This window comes from Felis catus, chromosome D2 (genome assembly GCF_018350175.1).
Source record: "Felis catus isolate Fca126 chromosome D2, F.catus_Fca126_mat1.0, whole genome shotgun sequence".
NCBI classification, from domain to species: Eukaryota; Metazoa; Chordata; class Mammalia; order Carnivora; family Felidae; genus Felis; species Felis catus.
Genome location: NC_058378.1, coordinates 32,164,108 through 32,190,045, shown reverse-complemented (window position 1 = coordinate 32,190,045; position 25,938 = coordinate 32,164,108). Strand labels below are relative to the sequence as shown.

At 49.7% G+C, this 25,938-nt stretch overlaps 2 protein-coding genes across 9 annotated transcripts in view; one reads left to right on the top strand and one right to left on the bottom strand.

Moving 5' to 3' along the window:
• CDH23 (cadherin related 23) overlaps positions 1-25,152 on the bottom strand; it is a 417,627-nt gene extending 392,475 nt beyond the window's left edge. For all 8 annotated transcript variants that reach the window (XM_023240529.2, XM_023240536.2, XM_023240532.2 and 5 more), the window contains exon 1: positions 25,027-25,152. The gene's annotated coding sequence lies outside the window, so the exon portion shown is untranslated. The remainder of the gene's footprint in view (positions 1-25,026) is intronic.
• LOC123380774 (basic proline-rich protein-like) lies at positions 24,492-25,625 on the top strand. The gene has a single exon (XM_045039975.1). It carries the CDS (start codon positions 24,492-24,494, stop codon positions 25,623-25,625), a length of 1,134 nt encoding a protein of 377 aa, XP_044895910.1.
• The last annotated feature ends 313 nt before the right edge of the window (positions 25,626-25,938 follow it).

The window sequence follows — 25,938 nt, the reverse complement described above, 5'->3', positions numbered from 1 at the left end:
CTAACCTCTACCTTGATGTGCTCCTCACCAGCCCAGGAGGGTCCTCCTATTTCTCTTCCCTCCTCTGGGGGCAAAGGGCTAGCCTGGGGCCTGGAGCAAGAAGTCGTTTCCAACTCGGCCCCAGGTGCAATGCGCTGTTGGCCCATTTGGTGGTTCCTGAGCCCCGGTTCCTTGCAGGCACAAAATTCACAGCGGCTCCTCATCCTGCCTCTACAGTAGCTTGGCCATCACCTCCTCTGGGAAGTCTTCTCTGATTTCACCTGCTGGACTTTGGCACGCCTTCCTCCACACACTGTGCCCCTGACAAACAGACTCCCCTTTTCGGGTGTTCCCCACGTGCACACACATCTGTCTCCTTCACTAGAACCCTGAACTCCCCTGGAATCAGGGCCTTGTTCACCTTGGATGCTCCACAGACTAACACAGGGGCTGTCCTAGCACACGGGGGGGTTCAGTACGATCTGCTGAGAATCTGAGAGAGTAAGTGGAAGGGAGAGAGGAAGGGCAGGAAGGAGTGAATGCGGAGGGCCAGGGCACAAGTCTTCTCCCAGAGACTACAGCAGGGATGTCCCCAATGTCCCCAAATGTTCCCAAGAAGTGTGAACGCTTTCCCCTCCGCTCCCTCCCCCCGCCCCAGCGCACTGAGCTGCATAGGAAAAGGAGCCAGGGGTAGGGGCTCTGGGGGAGGCAGTTGAGCACATTATTCCTCTGCTCTCTGGGCCTCCATTTTCCTACCTGTGAAATGGGGATCCGGTGTCCCAAAGGCAAGGCAAGCACATGGAGAACCTACAGCTGGTCCTTTGACCAACAAAACCACCCACATCATTACAAGCAGCCCTGAAGGGGATTCGACATGCTGGATACTGCTGGGCAGGCCTGTGGAAGCCTAAAGACCCAGGGGGGTCCAGCCCGTCCCCTCAACCACCTTCCCTCCGCATACTGAAAACCTAGGGCAGAAATCTAGAGCCAGAAGAAACCCAGAGATCCTCAGCAGGCTGTCCATTCCGCAGACAGCAAAACTGAAGCCCAGGACGGAGGCAGGAAGGGAATTAGCATGAGCTGAGGATACTTCTGATGTGCTAGACTTTCTAACTTCAGAAACCCTCAGCACTATCTGCGAGGGCGTCCAAACTGACCCATTCTGCAGATGAGGAAACTGAGAATCGGGGAGAGTCTGTAATTGGACTGGGGTCGCAGGGCATCTGGCACCACAGAGCAAAGGGCTGCCTGGGGCCAGGAGCCCCACAGCCACTGAATTCAAGATAAAGGTTCTTTAACACCCAACCCGGTGCTCCTTCTCCTATTTGCAATAAGGCTGCCCCACCTTGTCCTGCCTTGCAGGCCCCGCTGTGTGCGATCCGAAGAATCCCTGGCCAAGACTGGACCACAGTTGGCTCTTCACCTGACTGCTGTGTGCTACGGGATCCCCGCCCATAGGAACTCAGCCTGAACTTGTATACACCCAGTGATAGAAAGCTCACTACTTACTCAGGAGGCATTCTATCTTAAGGATAGCTTGGTTAACTAGGGTGTCCTTCCTCTTAAAAGACCAAAAGCATCTTTTATTTATTTTTTTAAGTTTATTTACTTATTTTGAGAAAGAGAGCACACGCTGGGGAGGGGCAGAGAGAGACGGAGAGAGGTGGTGGGTTGGGGGGGTGGAATCCCAAGCAGGCTCCTCGCCGTCAGCGCTGAGCCTGACGCCGGGCTCGAACCCACGAACCGCGAGTTCACGATTTGAGCCGAAACCAAGCGTCGGACGCTTAACCTACTGAGCCACCCAGGTGCCCCCCAAAAGCATCTTTTAAATACCTAAAGGCTTCACGTGACTACAGGTTCACTCTGGCCACATCTGCTTCCCTTCAGCCCCTCACACACCCACTTCCTCACCATCCCCTGCCCCAGCCTCTTTTATCTTTTGACCCTCCCACCCTCTACCCCTCCCCAGCAGCCACTTTTTAACCTTTACTAAGGGCAAGGATATCTTTTTTAAAATACTCAATTTAAGAAAAAAATATTTCACATCTGTATGAGCAATACACAAATCATAATTCTTAAAAATAACAAATTGCAGGCCAGAGTAATCATAAGTAAATTGATATTGATAAATAAGCTTTTCTCCAGAGCAGTAGGTGGTTTATTTTAATCTAATGAGTTTTGTATTTTCCCAGCTTTCAGATTCCATGATGAAGGGCTGTCTGCAATAGAATTACGACGCTCTCCGAAATATTGTAATTTAATGCCTCATTTTGTCAAGACTTTCTTGAAAATGAGATTTGTTCCTAGTGAAGAATTTTACTCCCCTCTTTCCCAGATGCGGCCCCCCCCCCACCTCCCCAGGCAGACAGGTTCGCCTCGGGCCGGGCCTAGAGTCGGAGGTGGAGAGGGGAGAGTCGGGTTAAGCATGAGCACAGGCAGAACCCCAGGAAAGCAGCACGGAGAACCTTCCCTGCCAGCCACAGCCTTGCTCCGTGGCTGAGCAGCACCCTCTGCCCACTCTGAGCCTCGCCACTGCTCCTGCCAACAGGCTGACGAGGGCAAACCTCATCCTGCCTTGTAAGATGCTGAAAGGGCTGCTGTTTGGGGGTTCAAGGGAGCAGGAGGAGCACCTGTGACCCCCTAAAGACACGAGAGGAGACTGACGGACCCCACAGGCAGCAACCAAAGCTGGGGGAAAACATAACAAAGCCATCCGTGGAGAAGCCTTTGGGAGTCATTTGGTTGTATGCCCTCCAGGGACGGGGAGCTCGCTCCCTCCGTCAAATACACCGCAGCCAGGCCCCTGGAGGGAACTTTTGATGAAGCCAGAGCCAAGAAACGTTGAAAAGAGTAGCGCAGGAGGTCAAGAGAGCAACTGGCCTGGATGGACTCACATCCCGACTGCCCACCTCGGGGTGTGAGCTTGCCTGAGATGCATCACCTCTCTGGGCCTCGTGAATTTGAATAAAACACACGATAATTTGGTATTTCAAAAAAGAAAAAGACAAATTTCTTCTCAAGGATCTCAAGTTGCCTCCTAGAGACTTCTGCTCCCTCTTTGGACTTCTGGTCTCCGGAATCACACAGAGTCTGTGCCGCCCTTCCAAGCAAGTCATTTATTCGCCCAACCAACCCGTCCCGAGCACCAGCCCTGAGCTGCTGGGTGCAAGGTGTTCGGCAGAGGCTGAGACAGACCTCAGCCCTGCAGCCGGGCAGGTGAGAGGGGTCGTCAGCCTCACCATCCCTGTCCCGGGTCCTCCGGGCAAAACTCTTCTAGTGATACCACCTTCTCCCTTGTTGGCTCACTTTCCCTTAAAAAGCTGTTCTTGTGTCTGAAATGTCAGATCCCTACATTTGATGCGAAAATTATATGAAGTGACCACTTAGTGACGTGCATGTTTAGAGGTGAAGTGAACCAACGTGCACACCTAAATTTGAAAGGCATCCGCCCCCCAACAAAATGATTTGATGGATGTTTGGGGAATGGATAGTTGGACGGATACATACGATAAAGGAAATGCCACAAAATGTAAACTGAAGAATCCCGGTGGTGGGCGTATGGGTGTTCCCTGTACAAGTCTTTCCACTTTTCTGCATGTTTGAAAATGTTCATGATAGGGGCGCCTGGGTGGCTCTGTCAGTTGGGCGTCCGACTTCGGCTCAGGTCATGATCTCGCGGTTTGTGGGTTCGAGCCCTGCCTCGGGCTCTGTGCTGACAGCACAGAGCCTGGAGCCTGTTTCAGATTCTGGGTCTCCCTCTCTCTCTCTGCCTCTCCCCTACTCACTCTGTCTCTCTCTCTCTCAAAAATAAATAAAAAAAATATTCGTTTTAATTTTTAAAAAATTAAAAAAATAAGAAACCGTTTATGATAGAATGTCAGGGGGAAATTAGGATGATGAAAACCACACAAAACTTCAAGTGGCTTTTCACATCCAGGTGCCCTCCTATGCCCTTCTTCCTATGGGTTAGGGGTTTTCCCTGGGGAAGAGGTCTCTGCACGTCCTTCTTAAAGGGCCTGGGAGCAGTCCCCAGTGCCTTTCCCCTACCAGCCAGCGTGGGGATGGGCACACTAACGGGTTGAGGGTGACACGGAGCAGCGGCAGGGTGGAGGCAGAGGGGATGCCTCTTCATTTTCATCCTCCCTTAAGTTCCCTTCATTCTGCAGAGAGCCAATTCCCGCAGCACGAGCAGCGCGAGAGCCAGCCCCACTAGGAAGAAAGCTGTGCGCAATCTGATGCTTCAGGGGGAAGGCAAGGAAGTGGAGGAGAGTGTGCACGGGTCTGCAGGGCAGGGGGGTGGCGGGGGGGGGTGGCTGAATCCGTGTGAGGCCATAGAAGAACGCTAACCCTCAGTCCCCTCAAGTCATACTAAGGACACCCTATGACACCTCGCCAGAGATATTACTTCATCATTCAACAACAACAAGGACAAAGATGGTGATGGTGACGGGGAGAGCTATCATTTATTGAGCATATACTATCTGGTCAAGCATTACGTTTATTATTCAGTTCTCACAACCATCTGATAAAAAAAAAAGATGCAATGATTATTATACCCATTTCACAGATGACAAAACGGAGGCTAAAAGAAGAAAGAAGTCATGAACCCAAGGTTGCTCAGCCAGGAAATAAGTGAACTGAGATTCAAATCCCAATTGGGTCCTATTCTACCTTGGGCTGTGATGCAGTCACTTGGAGCAGACTGAGGATCTTGACGACACTAGAAAAATCTGGACCAAAAAAAAAGTCGGCTTGAAAGCACTAGAGAGGTGTCAGGGCAGACAGAACCTTAGGTGCAAACATCCAGAGAAAAGGGGAGCTCCCAGAGATCAGCCCAACATTCTAGGAGCCTCTTTTCCACTCAGGGCTTTGGCAAGAAATGAGAGTGGGGAAGCCAGCGGAATTTTGGCCATCCTGTGAGCCTGGGGAAATAAAAACTGGAATTTGAGGCGAAAAAGGCAGCCAGCACACTTAAGGATCCAAGATCCCAGAGAGAAGGGAGGCACAGAGAAGTGAATTCAGCACTCAACACCAGTTTTCCCCTCAAGGTGTTTGCCACTTCATAAGCTGTGGAGGGAGGCTCAGGAACTAAGCAGAGAGCAGCTGAACAGTAGAATGGAGTTTTTAGCTGACTCGTGTTATTGAGGAGGCAAAAATGGAGTACAGGAGTAACAGGAGAAGTGGCTTCGGTTAATATCCAGGTTCTCGGTTAAAGACCCCTGCAGGGTTGCTCCCAAAGTGTCTATGCACCAAAGATAACTCAAGCATTATAAAGACTCAGTCCTGAGTCAGCCCTGTCCCTGACCAGATTATGGTGACTGGCTGCTGTACCGCCCACCAGATGATAAGGTGAGTCCTCTGTGAAGTAAAGTAGCAGCATCCAGAGTCTCTACAGGTTGTCACACAAAGTGACTGACATTCGTATAAAAATTGCCAACCATACCATAGACAAGACTAAGAGAAAAAACAGAGAATAGAAGCAAGCCCATAGGTAACCCACATGCTGGAGTTATCAAATATGGGCTTTAAACATAGGGATTAGTGGATCCCCTGCGTGCCTCGGGTGGTTAAGCATCCAACTCTTGATTTCAGCTCAGGTCATGATCCCAAGGTCGTGAGATCGAGCCCCAGCTGGAGCTGCTCTGTGCTGAATGTGGAGCCTGCTTAAGATTCTCTCTCTCCCTCTCTCTGCCCCTCCCCCACTCATGTGTGCACAAACTTGCTCTCTCTCTCTCTCTCTCTCTCTCTCTCTCAAAAAATAAAAGATAAATAAAAACAGGGGTTGGTATAATCAGGCAAACAGTTGACAAGATGGGTAATTTCATCTGAGAATTCAAATCTACAAAATAAATTAAAAATTCCAGAAATGAATAATACAATGGAATTTGAGGTCTCACTAGATGGGTATGACAGTGAATTAGACACAGCTGAAAAGAAGATAAGTGAACTGAAAATAGGCCAGCAGAAAATAACCAGACCCAAGCACAGAGAGAAAAACACACAGAAAACATTGATTTTTAAGATAAGTCATGAGATACATGGGATACGGTGAAAATGTCTACTACAGGTATTAGTTGCAGTGCCAAAGAGAAAGAGAGACCGTAGGGCAGAAACAATAGTTGAAGTGATATTGACCAGGAATCTTCTGAAATTGATTCAAAATAGCAAGCTACAGATTAGATAAATGCCATGAATACAAAGCAGGATAAAATGAAGTAAAACTCTTGAGATCAAGAGGCAAAAAAAAAAAAAAAAAAAAAAAAAAAAAAAAAAAAAAAAAAAAATTAAGCCAGAGAGAAGAAACATTAGTTTCAAAGCTGCTAATAAAACTTACACCTGACTTTTCGAAAGAAGCTACAGAAACCAGAAAACAAAGAATGGAATGACATCCTTGAAGTGTGGCAAGAGGAACGTCTGGGTGGCTCAGTGAGTTAAGCGGCCAATTCTTGATTTTGTTTCAGATCATGATCTCATGGTCCATGGGATTGAGCCCCATGTTGGGCTCTGTGTTGACAGTGTGGAACCTGCTTGGGATTCACCCTCTCCCCCACCCTTCTCTCTCCCTTTCTCTCTGCCCCTCCCCCACTCGTGCCATCTCTCTGAAAATAAATAAAACTTTAAAAAAATAAAGTGTGACAAGGACATTTTATATTCAATAAAAACATCCTCCCAAAGTGACAATGTAATAAATACCTTTCCAGACGCACAAAAACAGAAAATTAAACAACATATTTGCACCGAGAGGAGCAATCTGTAGGCCATGGGAAAATTAGTCCACAGGAAAATAGGAAATACAGTGAAGAATAAAGAACACCAAAAAGGGTAAATATGTAAGCAAATGAATATTGACTAAAAGGAAAAAAAACAATAAATGTCTTGTGGAATATAAAATACACACACGATTAAAACTTACAACAACATGGGCAACCTGGGTGGCTGAGTCGGCTAAGCGTCTGACTTCGGCTCAGGTCATGATCTCACAGTTCATGAGTTCAGGCCCCGCATCGGGCTCTGGGCTGACAGCTCAGAGCTGGAGCCTGCTTTGGATTCTGTGTCTCCCTCTCTCTTCTCCCTTCCTCTACTAGCACATTCTCTCTCTCTCTCTCAAAAATAAATAAATAAATAAATAAATAAATAAATAAATAAATAAATAAAAACATTAAAAAAAAAAAAAACTTACAACAACATTACCAGAAGAGGCAGAAAGGGAGTAAATGGAGTTAAAGTGTTCTAAAGACTAGCACTCTCTGAGAGGCAGTAAAAAAACACTCGAGTAAGTTAAGGATGCTGGCTATAGTCTCCAGAGTAGCCGCTGCATGAAGAGTAAAGAAACTGCATACACAAGCTAATAGAGGGGAACACTGAACAATAAAAAATACCCAAGGAATCCAAAAGAAGGCAATAATGTAGTAAAGGGGCTTAGTTAAATAAGTGGGAAATAGAAAACAACTGTGAAGAGGGGCGCCTGGGTGGCTCAGTCGGTTAAGCATCCAACTTCAGCTCAGGTCGTGATCTCGCGATTTGCGGGTTTGAGCCCCACGTCGGGCTCTGTGCTGACAGCTCAGAGCCTGGAGCCTGTTTCAGATTCTGTGTCTCCCTCTCTCTCTGCCCCTCCCCCCTCTCTCTCTGAAAATAAATAAACATTAAAAAAATTTTTTTAGATAACTATGAAGATAATGGCCATAACAGAAATATACCAGTAATTACTTCAACGACAAATGAAATATTCAAATTAAGACAAAGATAATCAGGCTGGATTTTAAAATACCACATTATGTTTACAAATTACACACCTTGACTATAAGGACACATAAACACTGAAGGCAAAAGGATAAAAAAAGTTACGCCCCGCAAAATCCAATCACGAGAAAGCTGGCGGAGGTGCTCTAACAGCAGGCAAGTTGCACTTTGAGGAAAAAGCTACCAAGATCATCAGAAATGAGGATAGACATTTCAAAGACCGACATTTCAACAGGATCAGAGGGTAAATCCACCAGGAAATCACCTGGAGATAAGGAAAGTAGGGAGATAATAAAATTCTAAATTTTTACTTGCCTGCTAACACAGCTTCGATATATAGGAAACAAAAGTGCACAAAACTAGAAAGAGAAACAGACAAACCCACAAACACAGTGGACGACTTCCATGCATCTCTCTCAGAAACTGATTTAAAAAAAAAAAAAAAAAAGGAGACGACACATCAGTAAGGAGACCAACATCTAAACATGATTTACATATCTGACCTCACAGACCAAATTAAACACTGCATATAATAACAGAATAAACATTCTTCTGGTGAGGCAACAGAAAACTTACCAGAATCCACCATGCAGGGCCATAAAGGGACTTTCAAGATGTTTCAAAGAAATGAAATAATTAAAAGTATGTGATCTGATCATAGCAGATTAGGCTCAAAAACAACCACGAAAAAAAGTGAGGAAATCCCCAAATGTTTGGAAATGAAGCAATGCACTTGTAAACAGAACGGAATAAAAACCCCTAAGTCAAAGAAGAAACTACAACAGAAATCAGCAATGTTTTGGACCATACGGTAATGAAAATGTGACAAATTCTGTGCTTAACGTTTATGCCCTTAAATTCAGACTTTACAAAAGAACAAAATCTTAAAAGCAATCATCAATGTACCTAAGTCAAAAAAAAATTTTTTTTTTTAATTTATTTTTGAGACAGAGAGAGACAAAGCATGAACGGGGGAGGGTCAGAGAGAGAGAGACACAGAATCTGAAACAGGCTCCAGGCTCTGAGCTGTCAGCACAGAGCCTGACGCGGGGCTTGAACTCACAGACCACGAGATCATGACCTGAGCCGAAGTCGGTCACTTAACCGACTGAGCCACCCAGGCGCCCCTCAAAAAAATTTTTTTAAGAAGTAAATTAAACCCAAAGAAACTAGAAAGGGAATGAAAAAAGTTTTAATAAGACTAGAAAGTAATGAAATTTTAAAAAATTACACAGACAAAAATCAGTAAAAACAAAAGTAATTTTTGAAAAGACTAACAAAATTGAGAAATCCAGCAATCAGCAAGACGCTGAAGAAAATGGGAGAGAAGGCACATGTTACCTATATCATGAATGAAAAAGAAAGTATCATTGCAGATTGCACAGAGGGTACAAAGATTATTCAATTCATTAAAAAACTTACATAAAATAGAAAAAGTCCTCAAAAAATACAGTTTACCAAAACTGACACAGAAGAACACAGAAATATAAGTAATCCTATTTCTGTTAAAGAAATAGAAACTGTAATCAAAAACCTTCCCACTAAGAAATCTAAGTTCACACGGCTCCTCTATGGAATTTTTCTAAAACATTTAAGTTAAAGAAAAAAACAAAAAACACACAAATACACAAATCTTATCCCTGCTCTTGCAGAAAAACAAAAAAGGAGTTAACAGTTTCCAATTTATATCATGAGGCCAGCATAACTGCAAGATATAATCTGACAAAGATATCATAAGACAGTAAAATCATAGGTGATCTGTTTCATGAACACAGATTAAAAAAAAACTTAAACAGAATATTAATAATTCACATACACCATGAAAAATAAAGAATGCTGCTGTAGCCATTCTATTAGCAGCCAAGGGATTATGAAAAGGATAATATATCATGACAAAGTTGGATTTAGTCCAGGAATGCAAGATTGGTTAACTTTTGAAAATCAATCAATGTAATTTGCCACAACAGAAGGAAGAAAACTTGTATGTTCATTGCAAAAGATGCAAAAACGCATCTGACAAACTTCCACACGCATTTATGATAAAACTCAAACCAAAAAGGAATAGAAGAATACAAGAGGCCATCGATGAAAAACGCACAGCTAACATCATACTAAATGGTTAAAGGTGTAAGTAACAGGACCAAAACAAGGATGCCTGTTATTACCACTTCCGTTCAACAAAGTACTAAAAGTTCTAGTCAGGGTAATTAGGCAAGAAATGTCCAACTCCAAAATGACCTCCATTCACAGATGACAAGATCTGTATGTAGAAAATTCCAAGGGTTCCATTAAAATGCCGTCAGAGGTAATGAATATATTCAGCAAAGTTGCAAGATACAAAAGCAACGGGCAGAAGTAAGCTGCATTTCTATACGCGAGCAATAAATAACCTGAAGAGAAGAAAATTAAGAGAACAGTTCCATTTACAATAGCATCAAGAAGAGTGAAATAGTTAAGAATAAATTTAACCTAGGGTGCAAACGACTTGCACACTGAAAACTACCACATATTGCTGAAAGAAGTTAAAGAAGACATAAATAAGTGGAAGACATTACACATTTACAGACTGTAAGAACTGAACGTTATTGAGATGTAATACCACCCAAAGCATTCTACACATTTAATGCAGCCAAAATCCCACTGGGTGATTTTTTGCAGAAGTAGAAGAACTCATCCTAAGGCTTATATGGAATCTCAGAAGATCCCCGAATAACCAAAACAATCTTGAAAAAGAAGAACAAAGTTGGAGTACTTACACTTCCTGGTTTCAAAACTTGCTACAAAGCTACAGTAATCAAAACAGTGTGACACTGATGTAAGGACTGGATGACTGGAACAGAACCCAGAGCCCAGCAATAAGCCACTGCACCCACGTTTAATGTATTTGTGACAAGGGTATCAGACTCTTCACTGGGGAAAGGACAGTCTTTTTAACAAATGATGCAGGGAAAACTGGACATCCACATGCAAAAGAATCAAGTTGGACTCTTACCTTACACTATATATAAAAATTAACTAAAAACCCACCAAAGACCTAAATATAAGAACTAAAACTATAAGCTTCTTAGGGGAAAATCTTCACGACATTGGATTTGGCAATGATTTCTTGGCTGTGACACTGACATTGGGCAATGATTTCTTGGCAACAGCAAAAACGATAAAGCAGACATCCTCAAAATTGAAAAACTTTCGTGCATCTAAAAACAGAGTGCAAAAGGGGCACCTAGGTGGCTCAGTCGGTTGAGCCTCCGACTTTGGCTTGGGTCATGATCTCACGGTTCATGAATTCAAGCCCCACATGGGGCTCTGCTCTGGCAGCACAGAGCCTGCTTGGGGTTCTCTTTCTCCCCCTCCCCTCTCTCTCTCTCTCTCTCCCCCTCTGTCTCTCAAAGATAAATAAATAAACTGAAAAAAATCAAATGTAGAATTACCATATGATCCAGGAATTTCACTCTTCGATATATTCAAAAGAGTTGATGGTGGAGACTCAAACAGATACGTGTGTACCAATGTTCACAGCAACATGATACACAGTAACCAGAGGTGGAAACAATCCAAATGCCCTTCAACAGAGGAATGGATGAACAAAGTATGGTCTATACATACATATAAGGGGATAATATTTTGCCTTAAAAAGAAAATGAAATTCTGACAAGTGCTACAACATGAATGAACCCTGAAAACATTATGTTAAGTGAAATAAGCCAGACACAAAAGGACAAATATTTTATGATTCTTTATACGAGATACCTAAAACAGGCAGATTCATAGAGGCAGGAAGTAGAATAGAGGTTACCAGGGGCTAGGGGAGAGGGAATGGAGAGTTATTATTTAAAAGGCACAGAGGGGCACCTGGGTGGCGCAGTCGGTTAAGCGTCTGACTTCAGCCAGGTCACAATCTCGCAGTCCGTGAGTTCGAGCCCCACGTCAGGCTCTGGGCTGATGGTTCAGAGCCTGAAGCCTGTTTCCAATTCTGTGTCTCCCTCTCTCTCTGCCCCTTCCCTGTTCATGCTCTGTCTCTCTCTGTCCCAAAAATAATAAATAAACATTGAAAAAAAAATAAAAAAATAAAATAAAAGGCACAGAGTTTACACAGTTACTGTTTGGGGTGATGAAAAGTTTGGAAATGGATAGTAGTGATGTTTGCACAACATTGTGAAGATACTCGATACCACTGAACTATCCACTGAAAATAATTACAATGGTGAATTTTGTGTTAAGAATATTTTACCACAATTTCGGGGGGGAGGGGAGGAATAGAAGAAAATTTCCCTAATGTGATAAATGAGATCTATAAAAAACCTACAGCGAACATCATACTTAATGGTGAAATATTGAAGACTTTCTCCTCAACACCAGAATCAAAATAAACATGCCCACTACATTCACTTCTATTCAATATTATGCTGATAATCCTAGCCATTGAAATAAGGCAAGAAAAAAATATATTGGAAAGGAAGATAAAAAAATTGTTATTTATAAAACACATGATTCTAGATGTTAAAAAGTAAATTCTGTCAACATTTAGAATTAATAAGTAAATTTAACAAAGGTTGTTGGATACAGGGAAATATTTTAAAAATCAATTGTACTTCTATATGCCAGAAACAATTAGAAATGAAAGATATTTAAATAGCATTTATTATAGTATAAAACATAATACACATGGAAAGCAATCTAATAAAAAAAAGTGTAAGACCTCTACACAGACAAATAAAATGCATTCTTAAAAGAAGTTTACTAGGACCGAGGTAAATGGAAGAGCTTATCTTATCCCTGGATCAGAAAACTTAAATGTTGTAAAAATGTCAAGTTTCCTCAAGTTGACCTACATATTTTTGAGCCAGTCTCAATCAGCAGGGATTTTATGGAATTTCAAAAGCCAATTCTAAATTTTTTTTAATGTTTATTTTTGAGAGACAGAGAGAGAGAGACAGAGAGACAGAGCACAAGCAGGGGAAAGGCAGAGAGAGGGAGAGAGAGACAGAATCCCAACAAGGCTCCAGGCTCTGAGCTGGGCTCTCAGCACAGAGCCGGACGTGGGGGCTCGAATCCACAAACTGTGAGATCATGATCTGAGTCGGACACTTAACCGACTGACCCACCCAGGCACCCCTCAAAGGCCAATTCTAAAATTTATATAGAAATTTAAAGAACCGAAAGTAAACAAAAGTGTGGAAGACGAACAAAGCTGGGGGGGGGGGTTATACTACTAGATATCAAGACTACATGTACAAAGCTATAGTAATTACACTATAAAGTTTGTATTGGTACACAGACAGTCAAATACGCCCAACAAAATTTGCATAAACATATAGGTATTCCAAAAGACACATAACCAACAATCATAACATCCTTTCCAGCCCAAAACCGGAAGCAAGCCAATTGTCCATCGACAGTAGTAAACTGTGGAATATTCACACAATGGATACTACAGTAAATAGAATGCATGAGTGTAACTATACACGACAGGATAAATCTCACAAATAAGCCGAATAAGAGAAAACATCACAAAGAGAACACACCGCATGATTAAATGTTATAAAGTTTAAAAGAGACAACGCGAACGTATGACACTAGAAGTCAGACTAGCAGTTACCTTTGGGGACTGATGACAGGGAGATGGCTTCTGATATTTTTTTTTTCTCGGTTTGGGCAGCAATTTCATGGGAGTGGTCACTGTAATAATTCAAGCTGTATGATTTGGAGACTTTTCTGTATGTGTTTTACTTCAATTAAAAAGTTGGCTAAAAAAGCCCCAGTTGGATAGGCACCATCAGTTCTCCTAAAGACTACAGTGCCCTGCCTCTCTTTTTGCTTGCCTACCGTGGGAGCACAGTGCCAGTGGGCACAGAGAAAAGCCACAGCCTCTGGACAAGGGAGCCTCTTCCTCCACGAAGCCTTCCAAGACTGCCAATCCCCTCCCCCACCCTCCTTTGAACCTACACAGCCTTTCTCGTCGATATAATAGTTATTCCTGACATCCCCAGGCAGCCTGCAAGGCTGTGAGCCTCTAGAATGCAGGAGCTGAGATAATACATAATAATAGCATTTGTTGAGCATTTACTATACGGCAGGCACTTTTTGTAAGCAATTTACATGCGGCAACTCATTTAGTCCTTCCAATAACCCTGTGAAGTCAGTACTGCAGTTATCCCAATTTTCCAGATGAGGAAACCAAAGAAAAGAATGATTTATTGAGTTGCCTAAGGCCTCACCGCTAATAATTAGAAGAGCTAGGATTCGAACCTGGGTAGTCTGGCTCAGAAACACTTTGTTTCAGCCATGAGCCCACCGATGAGGCCTCGTGCCGGGGGCCCCGGGGACACCGCCCAGGCCAAGCACAAATGCAGAGATGCTTGCCATCTTTCCAGGCTGGCAATGCGTCTATGTGTCTGTGGACAGGGATGAGGTGTGTAATGTCTTGAACCACCCCCCCCCCACCCCCCGCCCCAACCCAGTTCTAAACTAAAACACAGCAGGCAGGTGCGGCCGCTGGGTCTGGGCTCCTGAGCCTGGGGAAGCCAGCTGGGGCCAATGCCTGGGTTGGGGGCAAGTTCCTTCCTTATCCTGTAGAGGAGGGCCTGGAACCTTCTCAGAGGTCAGAGCCCCACTGACAGCACTCAGGACAAAGAGGAGGTGCAGGATGGGGGCCCCTGTTCCCCTTGTAGGCATTGGCCAGGGGCCCTCTGCTTCCCACCCCCAGCCCACGGGTCTGGAAACAGCTCCTTTTAAGGCAAAGCCAGCCTCCTCTGGGAATGAATTCTAGCATCTTGGACTCTCCACCCCTCACCTGACAGGCTGTGTCACAAGTTTCTTCTTGAATCTGCCTTTAAGCTGTCCTGCTGCAGTTTAAGCACATGTCCTTTGCTCTGCCTGGAAGGGGCCCTCGTCTCTGCCAGAGGCTCTCTTTGCTTCCCGGGGGGGTATGCGGGTACAGAAGCTCCTTGGTGCCAGGTCTGGGTGGCCGTAGCCGGGCTCCAGTGACAAACACTTAAAACGACAGACGCCACAGCATCCGAAGAGAAAGTCAGAGTTACCCGCCTCCGGCTTACATCAAACAGTCCTGGCTTGTCGGAGGCCCAAGCCCGGGGAGACAAAACAGTCCTATGTCCATGGCAACCAGAAGCAGCCCAGACAGGGGGCCACCCTGGCAAAGGTGACACGGCACATCCATGCCAGAGACCAGGGCAGGCCTGACACCCAGTTCGCCTAAAAGCCCTGGAAATCCGGCCCGGGGGCAGGGCATAAGGGAAGGACCACCCTTCCGTTCGGCCAGTGCTGAGGAGGGACCAGGTGTGCCCACTGCAGCGCACCTGTTTGTGAGAACACGTGCACACGCACAGCCAAGGCCACGTGGGTCAAAGTCAGACGGAGAGCGAGCTGTTAGCGCAAAGAACTTCTAAGCCGGAGAGATGAAAGGATAACAGAGAAGCTGTGTCTCTGCCTGGCCTTTCCCATTCCCCTCTGCCCTCGCCTGACAGCCGGGCCCTCCTCGGGGCGACTCCCGAGGAAGCTGTGAAACACGCAGGTGCAACCAGGTCACCTAGTTAACAGCCTCCCTCCCGCTGTATTATTCATGGGCTCCCTTCTTCCGGCCTGAGCTCCAGTTTCCAACAGCCCTCGGGCTTGGCTTGGCAGGTCAAGCAGCCTGGCAGGCCTAGCCTGCGGCAATCCCCACTCTTTACCCCCCCCCCATGCCCTTCCCACCCCCTTGTTAGGATGCAGCCATCCCGGTGCTAACTCAGCCCCCAGGCGTCAACCTGCACTTCGGGGAAGGAGGAGAGCTTTGGGGTCAGTGAGGAAGAGCAAAGAAGGAACACCTTGGCTGAGTTAGGCTTGAGATGCTAACATTTCCAAAGGTAGCTGCAGGCCCCCTCCTCTCTGTCACACACACACACACACACACACACACACACACACACAGTGTATCAGCTGTCCCCAGTACGGTACTCTGAATAAGTGTGAGAGCCCACAGGAAGGAAGGGTCCTGTCTTGTCTCTTTCTGTACTTTAGAAATTTTTTTTATTTATTATGCTTAATAAATATGTGCTGACTCGTACACTCTCCCCAAAAGATGGGCACCAAATTGAGAGAGTGGGCATAAGTCATTAAGCCATTCGAAGACACCGCTGTTGGGTTCAGAGATTTTCATGTTATTTAAATATCTATCTGCATATATCTTATAAATCCCACATAGTTTAAGTCATCCATACATAGTGATAACTAACAAATATTGATTGATTGATTGATTGATTGATTGCAGTTTCTACATATCACAATACATTTCGCCAAGCACCTTCACACTTGGCCTGAAACACTGCGGGTAGCTAGTCGCCAGCCAGGCCAATAGCTAAGGGGCAGTGTGGGGTGGGATTCAACCAGGAGTCATTGCATTCGACCCGCAGGCTTTACAGGTGGGAAGAGCTGGGGGTCCGGCTGGGGTCTCCGGGTCCAGGCAAGTGCAGAAACCACCGAAGACATGACCCTCTGGGATGGGGGCAACCCCATCAGGGCAGATGCCCTGAGCCGGGAAGATGCCCTGTTGTTCAACCCCATGGACGTTTAAATCACTGCCCAGCCTCACTCTCTTTAAATGCCTGGGTGCTGTAGGCACCTGAATGACCCAAACCAGGGCCAGTCACAGGTAAGGTCCAGACGGCACTGAACACACACGACGGGCTAGACTCCGAGTCTAGCCCTGTTGCTGCCTCTGTGCAGGCCCGAGGTGGGTCACTTGTCCTTTCTGAGCTCAGTGTCCATCTGTGTAATCAGGGATTTGGCTCTGGCCTTCTCCAAGCCCAGTGCAGACTGAAGATTAAGGAGTCTGACTGCCTTGCTCAGATTCTAGTGCATCACCTGCTAGCTATGTGACTTTGGGTGAACCGCTTAACCTCTCTGTGCCTCAGGTCTGCCACCTGTAAGGTACGAGTAACAGCAATCCCTGTCTCACCGGGCTATTGTTGGGACTGAGGAAGTGCTAAGACCAGGGCCTGGCATACAGTTAACGCTTAGGAAGTGTTTTCTGTTATTATTATCAGTCCTGATGCTCTAGAAGTCTATGACAGAGGTCACAGTAAACTGGTCATCCATGGGCCACATGCAGCTTGCTGAAGGGTTTTCCCTATAAGATACATCCCACGAGGGCAGGGGCCACTGATTGGTCCCAGGGGCCTAGAACGGTGCCTGGCACACAGTAAGGGCTCAGTAAGTATTTGATAAATGAATGAATGGCCTCATGGTGTTTTTAAATACTTGAATTCGTTGCTAACATTGAGAATACCAAAATTTTGCATTTCTTAAAATCTGCACTTCTAGATAATTTTGGAGTCAGTGCATGGCCACGCTTGGCCTGCCTTCCAGCTTGACAAGCACGGGAGAGAATGCAAGCGTTGGCACCCCCTTTAGACGGGGTGGGCATGTGCGGTTCGCCGCAGGGCCTACGCAGCAGCCAGTCTGTCCTTTAACGTCCGCCGTCTGGAAGCCGTAGGCACCTGAACGTCCGCCCTGGCCCCGGTCAGTCACGGGTAAAGTCCAGACAGCAAGTCAGGTTTGCATTTCCCCAGCCCCAGAGCAATCTGCCCACGGGCTCTTCTTCAAGGGCCCCAGGATCCCCTCCCGGCTCCGCTCCCACCTCCCGGTCCGGGAAAGGAGACAAGCTTCCAGGTCTCTGGATCACCCCCGTCCCTGGGCACCTGAGCCCCACCGCCCCCTCCCCACTGCAGACAGGCCAGCCGTTCTCCCCAGAGGACGTGACCCCGAATGCTCCGCAATGCAAGCGACTTCCCAGCTTTCCAGGCTGCCATCCTCGCTGGGTTGAAAACTCCCCAGCATAAGATAGCAAGGGGCAGATGAACTTAATCCTTACCTTTCTCATGGGAAGTGTGCAGAAAAGATGGGGAAACACACACACACACACACACACACACACACACACACACACACACACAGACACCAGAGATAAAGTGCTTTTCTAAAGTAAGTCTCCATGCCAGGCCCACTCCACTCGGATCTCCTATGGACAGGGACATGGTGTCATGTCATATGCTCAGTAAGCCTGGTGTCCTGCGTGCTGTGGGGGATGGTGGGGGCTGCAGTGGACACCTGGGCCCCTCCTTCCTACCACCCCCTCCCCAGCCCTGCCAGGGCTCAGTTCCACGCGGATGGCCCACGTCTTCCCATCCACCAAGAGGCCTCCGGAGCCCAACCACCCTATTTTCTGCCTTTAGCGTGTCTGTTGTCACCTGTCTTCTCTGTAGCACCCGGGGCCATCTGTAAAATGCTTGGGTGTGTCTTTATTACTGGACTTCCTCCCCCGGTTCAGCACAGTAGCCACCAGCCACAGGGAGCCACTGAACATTTGGAATGTACCCAGTCGAAATTGAGATGTGCTCTAAATGCAACACACACACCAGATTCCAAAGGCTTGGTACCAAAAAAAAAAAAAAAAAAAGTAAAATATACAACAAATAATAACTTGTTATACTGATAATATGTTGAAATGATAATATTTAAAAAAAAATTTTTTTAATGTTTATTTATTTTTGAGACAGAGAGAGACAGAGCATGAACGGGGGAGGGTCAGAGAGAGGGAGACACAGAATCCAAAACAGGCTCCAGGTTCTGAGCTGTCAGCACAGAGCCCGACGCGGGGCTCGAACCCACGGACCGCGAGATCACGACCTGAGCCAAAGTCGGCTGCTTAACCGATGACTGAGCCACCCAGGCGCTCCATGAAATGATAATATTTTAGATGTCCTGGGTTAAACAAAATAGATTATCAAAAGTAATTTCACCTATTTCTTGTAACTCTTTAAGTGGCTACTAGAAAATTAAAAACCACACCTGTGGTTTGCATTTGTGGCTCGCGTTATATTTCTTTTTTTTTTTTTAATTTGAGAGAGGGAGAGAGAGAGAGAGAGAGAGAGCAGGGGAGAGGAGCAGAGGGACGGGAAGAATCTTAACTAGGCCCCACTCTCAGCACAGAGTCCAAGGTAGGGTTCAATCCCACGACCCTGGGATCATGACCTAAGCCAAAATCAAGAGCCGGATGCTCAAGCAACTGAACCAGCCAGGGGCCCCTCGCATTATATTTCTATGGGCCAGCCGTGTTGCAGATTCTCGGCACGAATCCCTGATAGATAGAGGACAGAGCTAGCCTAGAACACTGTGATGCTCAGTACCCGCTGACCGAATGGCTGAACGAGAGGCCTCCCCACCAGTGCACATGAGACCCTAAAATATAAAGGAGGATGAGTTTGGAAGGACTTTCTGCCCCACTGCCCAGGACGTGCTGGTTTCCCAGTGGCATTCCACCCGAAGTTCGCCCTCTAACAGGAAGCCACGGGCCTCCGTAGAAGGGTCAGTAAGGCTTCGAGTTCCATCACCGCTGGTTCCCTAATTAGAAGCCAGGAAAAGCCAGTATTCCTTGCAGACAGGACCAGTGACACAAATGGATACCCAGACATGGTCCCAGCCACCCTGGGTTTCTTTTTCCCCCTCTCTCTGTTTCCTCCCCCTCTCTCGCTCTCTCCTCTCCTTCCCTCCCTCCTTCACTTTCACTGGCTCCCAAATTACAGCCTTCTGTCAGAAACAGAGACAATCAAGGTGGCACGCGGGGCCCTTGTCACAAATGGCATCTCAGGTCCTCTCCAAATGGAGCATGGCCTTTAAAGAGAAAAGCTATCAGCCTGCCTGGGGGAAGATGCATTTCCAAGAAGGCACGGGCCACAAGAGACTCCCTCCCTCGTAGGCTGATCAGCCTGCGGGAGGTTCTGGGTGCCTGTGACCATACAGCCAGGTGCGGGGCTGCTGGGGTCCAAGAGACGAAGGCCTGCCTGGCCTGCTCCACACCTCATGTTGGGGCAAGAGAAGCAGGGCTCAGCCCCTGACCGGCCACCGCCCAGATACCTCACCCAGGGAGAGGGCCTAGAACAAGCCCATTCCCCAGCTCGGGGCCTCAGTTTCCCCACCTGTAACAGGGGGAGTCTAGCTATTTCTAAGGACCCTGCCAGCCCTTGGAATGGAGGTCACAACCTCAAACGGCCAAAGGGCAAATGAGTAGAGAGGGATCAAATGTGAGATGGCAGGGAGGGTGGGGCTTCGTGGAGAGTGAAGGCTGTGAGCTCACCGAAATCTAAAGGGAGGCTCTCAGGCAAAACTCGGACGTGAGACAGAAGTCAGAGCGAAGTCGGAAGTGGCTACGTCTGGAGTGGGTGACACTGCCTGGGAGGGGGCGTGCGGGAGCCGGCCGAGGCACTGGGAACGCGTCCCGTCCGCGTGGCGGCGACACAGGCAGGCACACGCGCACAGGTTCGCCGCTTCTATTTCCCCTCCGCTTCAAAGAATTTTTAAACTAAAAACATAAGTAAATAAAAGCCTGCAATTCGGCAGCGACCGACAACTGCCAACTGGGAACACAGACCCTCCAGCGCCAGCTCCAGTCACAGATGCCAGAAACCTAGACTTTCATGCAAAACTGCTGTCGTTTTAATGTTGTTAGTAGCTAATTTAAAATGAAAACTCACAGCCACGCACGTGCACACACACACACACACACACACACACACACACACATGCCTTGAGGCAGAATTCAATTTATGAGCTTACAGACTGTCAACCTCTCGAAATTGCTAGACTACACCGTGCCTCACACACGACTAAATCAAAAGGGGTAGGAACGAAAGCTACTACATTTTGCATGTGTCCTGTGAGCCAGGCACCGCACAAAAGGCTCGCTCTATCATTTCCCCCTTATTCACGCGGACAGCAAGCCTACAAGGCAATTGAGAATGATTCCCATGTAACAGATGAGAAAACTATGGCCTGGGCAAGGCGGCAGGCCGGACCAAGGCTTCGGAGCTCAAGGGCAGACACACTGGTGTTCAATCCCAGTGTTCTCTGCCTGCTTCCAAGCTGCCTTCCAAAAATTACGAAGGGAACAGGTTTGCAATCCCCCTTCGTGACACAGCTTGAGGCCCCTGAGGCCGAGGACGACGTCCGCTCTTCCCATGCCCCTTGGCAAAACACTGAGCCACGCGGACTTTCACTGCCGATGCGAGAGAGTGCCTTAAGAGCACGAAGGCCGAGACCCAAATATAGAGACCGGCAAGGAGTGGCAGAGGCCTGCCCCCTTCCCCATGACAGATGCAGACGAGAAGTGGAAGACGAGAAAGCTGTCTCTGTGTGGCTCCTTCTTAAATATGCCAAGTTTCTCACTGACACCCTTCTGGTCAATAAAGTTGGCGAGGATACGCATTTTCTGCCCAAGGGGATCCGATAGAGCTATTTTCATATTGAGCCAAAATAGATACGGCCCATCAATGCTCCAGTTTTTCTCAGTGGACTCTTCTGCACAAATGATTAGTCACCACCGATGTAGATATGCAGATCAAGGTACGGAAATTTCCAGCACTCCAGAAGCACACCTCGTGCCCTCGTCTTTACGTCCCCGGGCAACCACGATTCCGTCTTCTGTCGCAGAGGTGGGTTTTGCCTTCCGCGGCCCCTTTCGTACGGGGCCCGGGCCCTTCTGTTCTCACGGTGCCCGCCACTCCCTGTCATCTCACATGTGGCACCGTGTATCTGTGTGCCTCCCGGCCCTCGCAGGCACGTGAGTTTGAGACCTCCGCTCCAAGGGCATATGCCCGCAGCCCAGAACACAGCAGGACGGGCAAAGCTGCCCGGGGTTGAGAGTAACCAACGTGAACAGTGAAAACTGGCTATGGCCACACCAAATGCCCTGCGTGTTAAGGGCCAGTTAACAGCGGGGCTAGAGGAAGTAGGGAATCGATCGCCTGGCAACAATAGGCCATTCTGTCAACAAGCATTAAGTCTACCAGCGTGGCAGGCCCTGAGGATACAAGGAGGAGTAAGATACAGCCCATGCGTGGGGGGGGGGGGGGGCCTCACTGCCCAGGGGAGGGGTCAGACCCCTGCAGAGTAGTAACATGCGCCAGGGAAGGAGGTGAGGGAGGGAGCACGGGCTGGAGAGGAGTCAGTGAAGGCTTCCCAGGGTTGGCGATCCCCAAACAGCATCAGTAATATGCATGTAAGCGCACGAGGCAAAACCCCCTCTGATCCCCACTCCTTTCTTCCTGGAGGCTAACTACCCCCATGCATAAGAGCCTACCTCGTGAATGACCTTGCTCACCTATTACCCGCACAAAGAAGACGGCCCCAGCGCCAAGAAAAACTCTAATCGGGGCTCAAAATAAAAAATGAACTAAAAAAAAAAAAAAAAAAACCAAACCACTGTAACTGCTTGAAATCAACGAGTTCAAAGGCAATTAAGGCAATTTTTAAAAACAGCTTTACATTCTAAAACACTACAATTTTAAAAACCTGAGGGTTCGTAAAAAAAAAAAAAAAAAAGTCTTTTCTTCATCTAGTTGGGTTTGAACTCTTATTGACGAAGGAATGGCTCACGTCAGCGTCACCGTGGTCAGGCCCACGCCCGGGCTGACCTGTGTCCTCCCACGTGGCTTTCTGGTCACTCTGCACCCCGGAAGGCTTGCCAGCTTCCTGGCAAGGAAGCCAGCTTAGGGGAAGGGCAGTCCCCTTTTGACAGGGCTGGGGCATATGCCATGACCTTTCACCTGTGACACCACTGGCCTCACCTGGCCGCTGAGCCAAATCTGCCAAATCTTCTATGCTCAGGCCAGCCTTGATGGCTTCCGGATCGCCATTATTCCTTCAGAAGACCAGGGGGTAACTTGCCACCATCCTGGCTGGCATCATCCTTGTGTCTTGGGGCTCAGGGGTTCCCCCGGCCCCAGGGCGGCAAAAGTGGAATGTCCAGCCTGGGCTGGGGGGGTGAGAGTGGAGCCTGGTCAGTACCCTGCCCTCCGTGGGCTATCCCAGATTAGCACGTAGGCAGCTCCCTCTGCGTAAGTCCTGTGGCCGCTGAGAGGTGTGATCAGTGAGGCCCTCCAGCGTGTGGGAGGGACAGATGAAGTGGAGGACAGTTACTCAATTCCTTCCCTTTGAGGGACAGCCTCTATCCAGCCCCAGGCCTCCTAGGGGCAGAGCAGTATATCGGATTCCAGAAACCCTGCCCCGTGCCCACTCTCTACCAGCCCAAAGGCAGCACACACACTAACGTTTTGACTGCACAGAAAGCTGGGCCGCTGCGTGACTCTGTTTACAGGTCCCCAAAACACAGACACTTTCTGGCATTAGCAGGGGATGGCCCCGAGGCGCCAGCAGAAAACTGTTACCCGACCCTAGCACGATCCAGGAAAGGAAGTTCCAGTCTCGTTCTCAAACCCACGTTCTGATCCACTGCCCTATGTGGGACACTCCTTCTGCACCAAAAGGTTGTGAAATGCTCATGTCCCTAGAAGATACCGTGGACCAGGGCTTCTCAAACTTCATTGAGCAAATCACTCAGGGATCTTATCAAATACACATCCTGATTCAAGAGTTCTGGGATGGGAAAGAAGCGTCTGCCTTTCTACCGAGCCCCCAGGGGATACTGATGCTGTGTGTCCACAGGCCACCCTCGGGGACCACAAGGCTCCGCCATGCCTTCACCTCCCAGAAGTATGCGCATGTAAAGTAAGCTCAAAGAAATGAGCCCTAAATGGTGAGACTGCAGGTAAGGTGGCTTGTTGGAAGAGGAAGCTATCTGGGAGGCAAACATAACCATCTGCCAATAGAACCCTCAAACCAAGCCCCTCAGCAGGCAGATGTGAGGACCCCAGCTGTTTGAGGATCAGGAAGGCCAAGACAGACATGTGTATGGGGACCCAGCCCAAATAAGGGCCAGGATGCCAGCCCCAAGCCTCCCACTCGCTCACTGTCTCCCACCACCTAGCTCACACCCATTACTTCCTTGCGCTATCTCTCCAGCCCATGGGGTACCCCCGCTCCCTGTCATCCAGGTCCTCGGCTTTCTGACCCTCTCCCGCCAGAGGGGAACCCTCCCCACGCATTCCTATTCGCAGCTGAGCCCCCTCCCCTCCTGGCCCTTCCTCCCGCAGAATGACCTCTAGGCCCCCACCCCGTGGGTGCTGCCCGCAGTGCGCCTACCCCTGCACCGTGACCCAAATGTTAACTCCAGCCAGCTCTCCCCACCATGGGCTGACTCATCAGCACCTGGCACCTGGCTCCAACCGTGGCTCTTGGAGCCCACCCCCACCCAGGCGAGGGACTGACTCCACCCAATACGCCCGCGGGGACGCACACACAATCCTCACGTGCCTCTCCAGCTTATTTCAAAATTCAAATTGGGGTGGGGGCTCTTGCTAATTGCCTGAACCGTAAGGGTCAAAGCCTCTGGTCTAAGAGGGCAAAGTACAGACAAGAGGCAGGAGGGAAGAGGCGTGTTACTACTCAGGAAAGGCTAATTTTCCCCCCAGTGGCCACTGACAACACCAGGGCTGGGGGGTTGGGGTCGCAGTGGGGCGGTGGCCGGCGGCGATGGCACCGGATCTCCGCTCCGAGCACAGAGGCAGCGACTCTAGGTGCCGGCTCACGGAGAGCAAGGTACTGAGAGCTCGCCGGCTGATGCCGCCACCACCTTGGAACGCGCGGGCTGTCCACGCGTCCCGGGCTGACCTGCAGGGGAGATAAGGGGCAGCAATCCCGAGCGCAGGCCTCCAGGGACAGCCAGCACCGTCGGTGGTGGACCTGCCCGCGGACTGACTGGGGAAGCGAAGTGCAAGGCGCACTAGGCTCCCTGCTCCGCGAGGGGTGCATTTCCCCAAAGCCGGATCGGTTTGGGAAGGTTGCGGGGGTCCTCTGGGGTCTCTCGCGGTTACTGAGAGGTGATGAGGGTGGGGCAGAGCTACGTGACTGGAGGTCCCTCCAGCGCCACTGCCCATCCCGCGGTGGCGGTGCGCCCCACCCCATTCCACTGTCCAAATGGGGACCCAGAGCGCGAAGGGGACGGGAGTGGGATCCCGACGCTCTCTTTACCGCCGAAATTCTCCCCACCCCAGACCCAGACCCAGACCCGACCCTCTCCAGGGCGCAGAGATCAAAGCGACCTAAAGTCCAGGAACCGGGTGAGGAGTGCAGTGCCTGTCCCCCCTAGGCCAACCCGGCGGGAATTCGAGTTCCCGGGAATCAAAGTTGCCGCGCGTCCGGCCGCGGGCTGGGAACGGGCGCAGCACCCCGGCCAGGGGCGGGGGACGGAAGGAGGCCCCGGGCGCTCGCCGCGGGCGAGGGCCGCGCCCGGAACAAGTGGTTCGGCGGCGGCGGTCGCGACCCCACGGCTGCAACTTTCCCGCCGCGTGGCGGGCGAACGGCGCGGAGAAAGCGAGGGAAGCGGGGAGGGAAGGGGCGGTGCGCGGCTCTCGGTACCGTGTGCGGAGAAGCGCCGCGTCGCGCCTCGGGCTCTGCTCTCCGCCGGGCCGGCCCCCACGGGCCGCCTGCTCCGCTGCTGGCCACCGCCGCGTCTCGCCGCCGGCACGAAGGCTCACCCTCGGCACGCCGGCCGCTCCAGCGTCCCCTTGGGCCCGCCGCTGGCCGCCTGCAACTTCAGGCGCGCCGCGGGCTCGGACGAGGCGCACCCCAAACGTCCCGAGGCCTTGCACCCCCGCGCTCCATGCCCGGGGCCGGGCCGCCCCGCCCCGCCCGGCTCAGCGCCCGGCCGCCGTCGGACGCGTCTAGTCGCCGAGCATCGCGCCGCGCAGCCCGCGCCCCTCTCTCCCGAGCCGCCGCCGCCGCTCAAGTCCGCGATCAACTTTCCCTCGCTTCCTCCGCCCTGCTCGGCCCCCGCCACCCAGACCCCGCCTCCTGACGCTCCCTCCCGCGCTCCCTCCTCCCCGGCCCCCGCCGGCCGGGCCGCGCCTCGCCGCCCACCCCCTCCACGCTGCGCGCCGGGATCGCGGTGGCCCCTGCCGGGTCCCGCTGCGACCCCCGGGAGCCGCGCGGAGCCCGGCCAGGCGCTCAGGGCATGAATATTTCAGTGCTGGCGAAGCTGCCCTCTGCCGATGTCATGGCACCGGCTGCTGTGGCAACTCGACGAATCCCCCCCCAAGGGGCAGGGAGGACGCCCGCGGAAGCGGCCCCAGGTGCGTGCGGGAGCCTTGCCCCGCAGGGCCGTCCGCCCTCCCAGAGAGGGGCGCGCAGAGGGGTGGGGGCCCGGCGGGCCTCCCGCCGGCTCCGCGCCTCCGGCCGAACCGGGAAACGCTCCCGGGAAGCCGGAGCCAGCGAGCCGGCCCACGGCCTGGGTGAGCCGGCGCCATCTGTTGGCTTTAAGCGCCCCCTCTC

What these genes read in the sequence shown, in the direction of transcription:
- LOC123380774 (XM_045039975.1), top strand. Translation starts at nt 24,492, where the DNA reads ATGAGGGTGGGGCAGAGCTACGTGACTGGAGGTCCCTCCAGCGCCACT.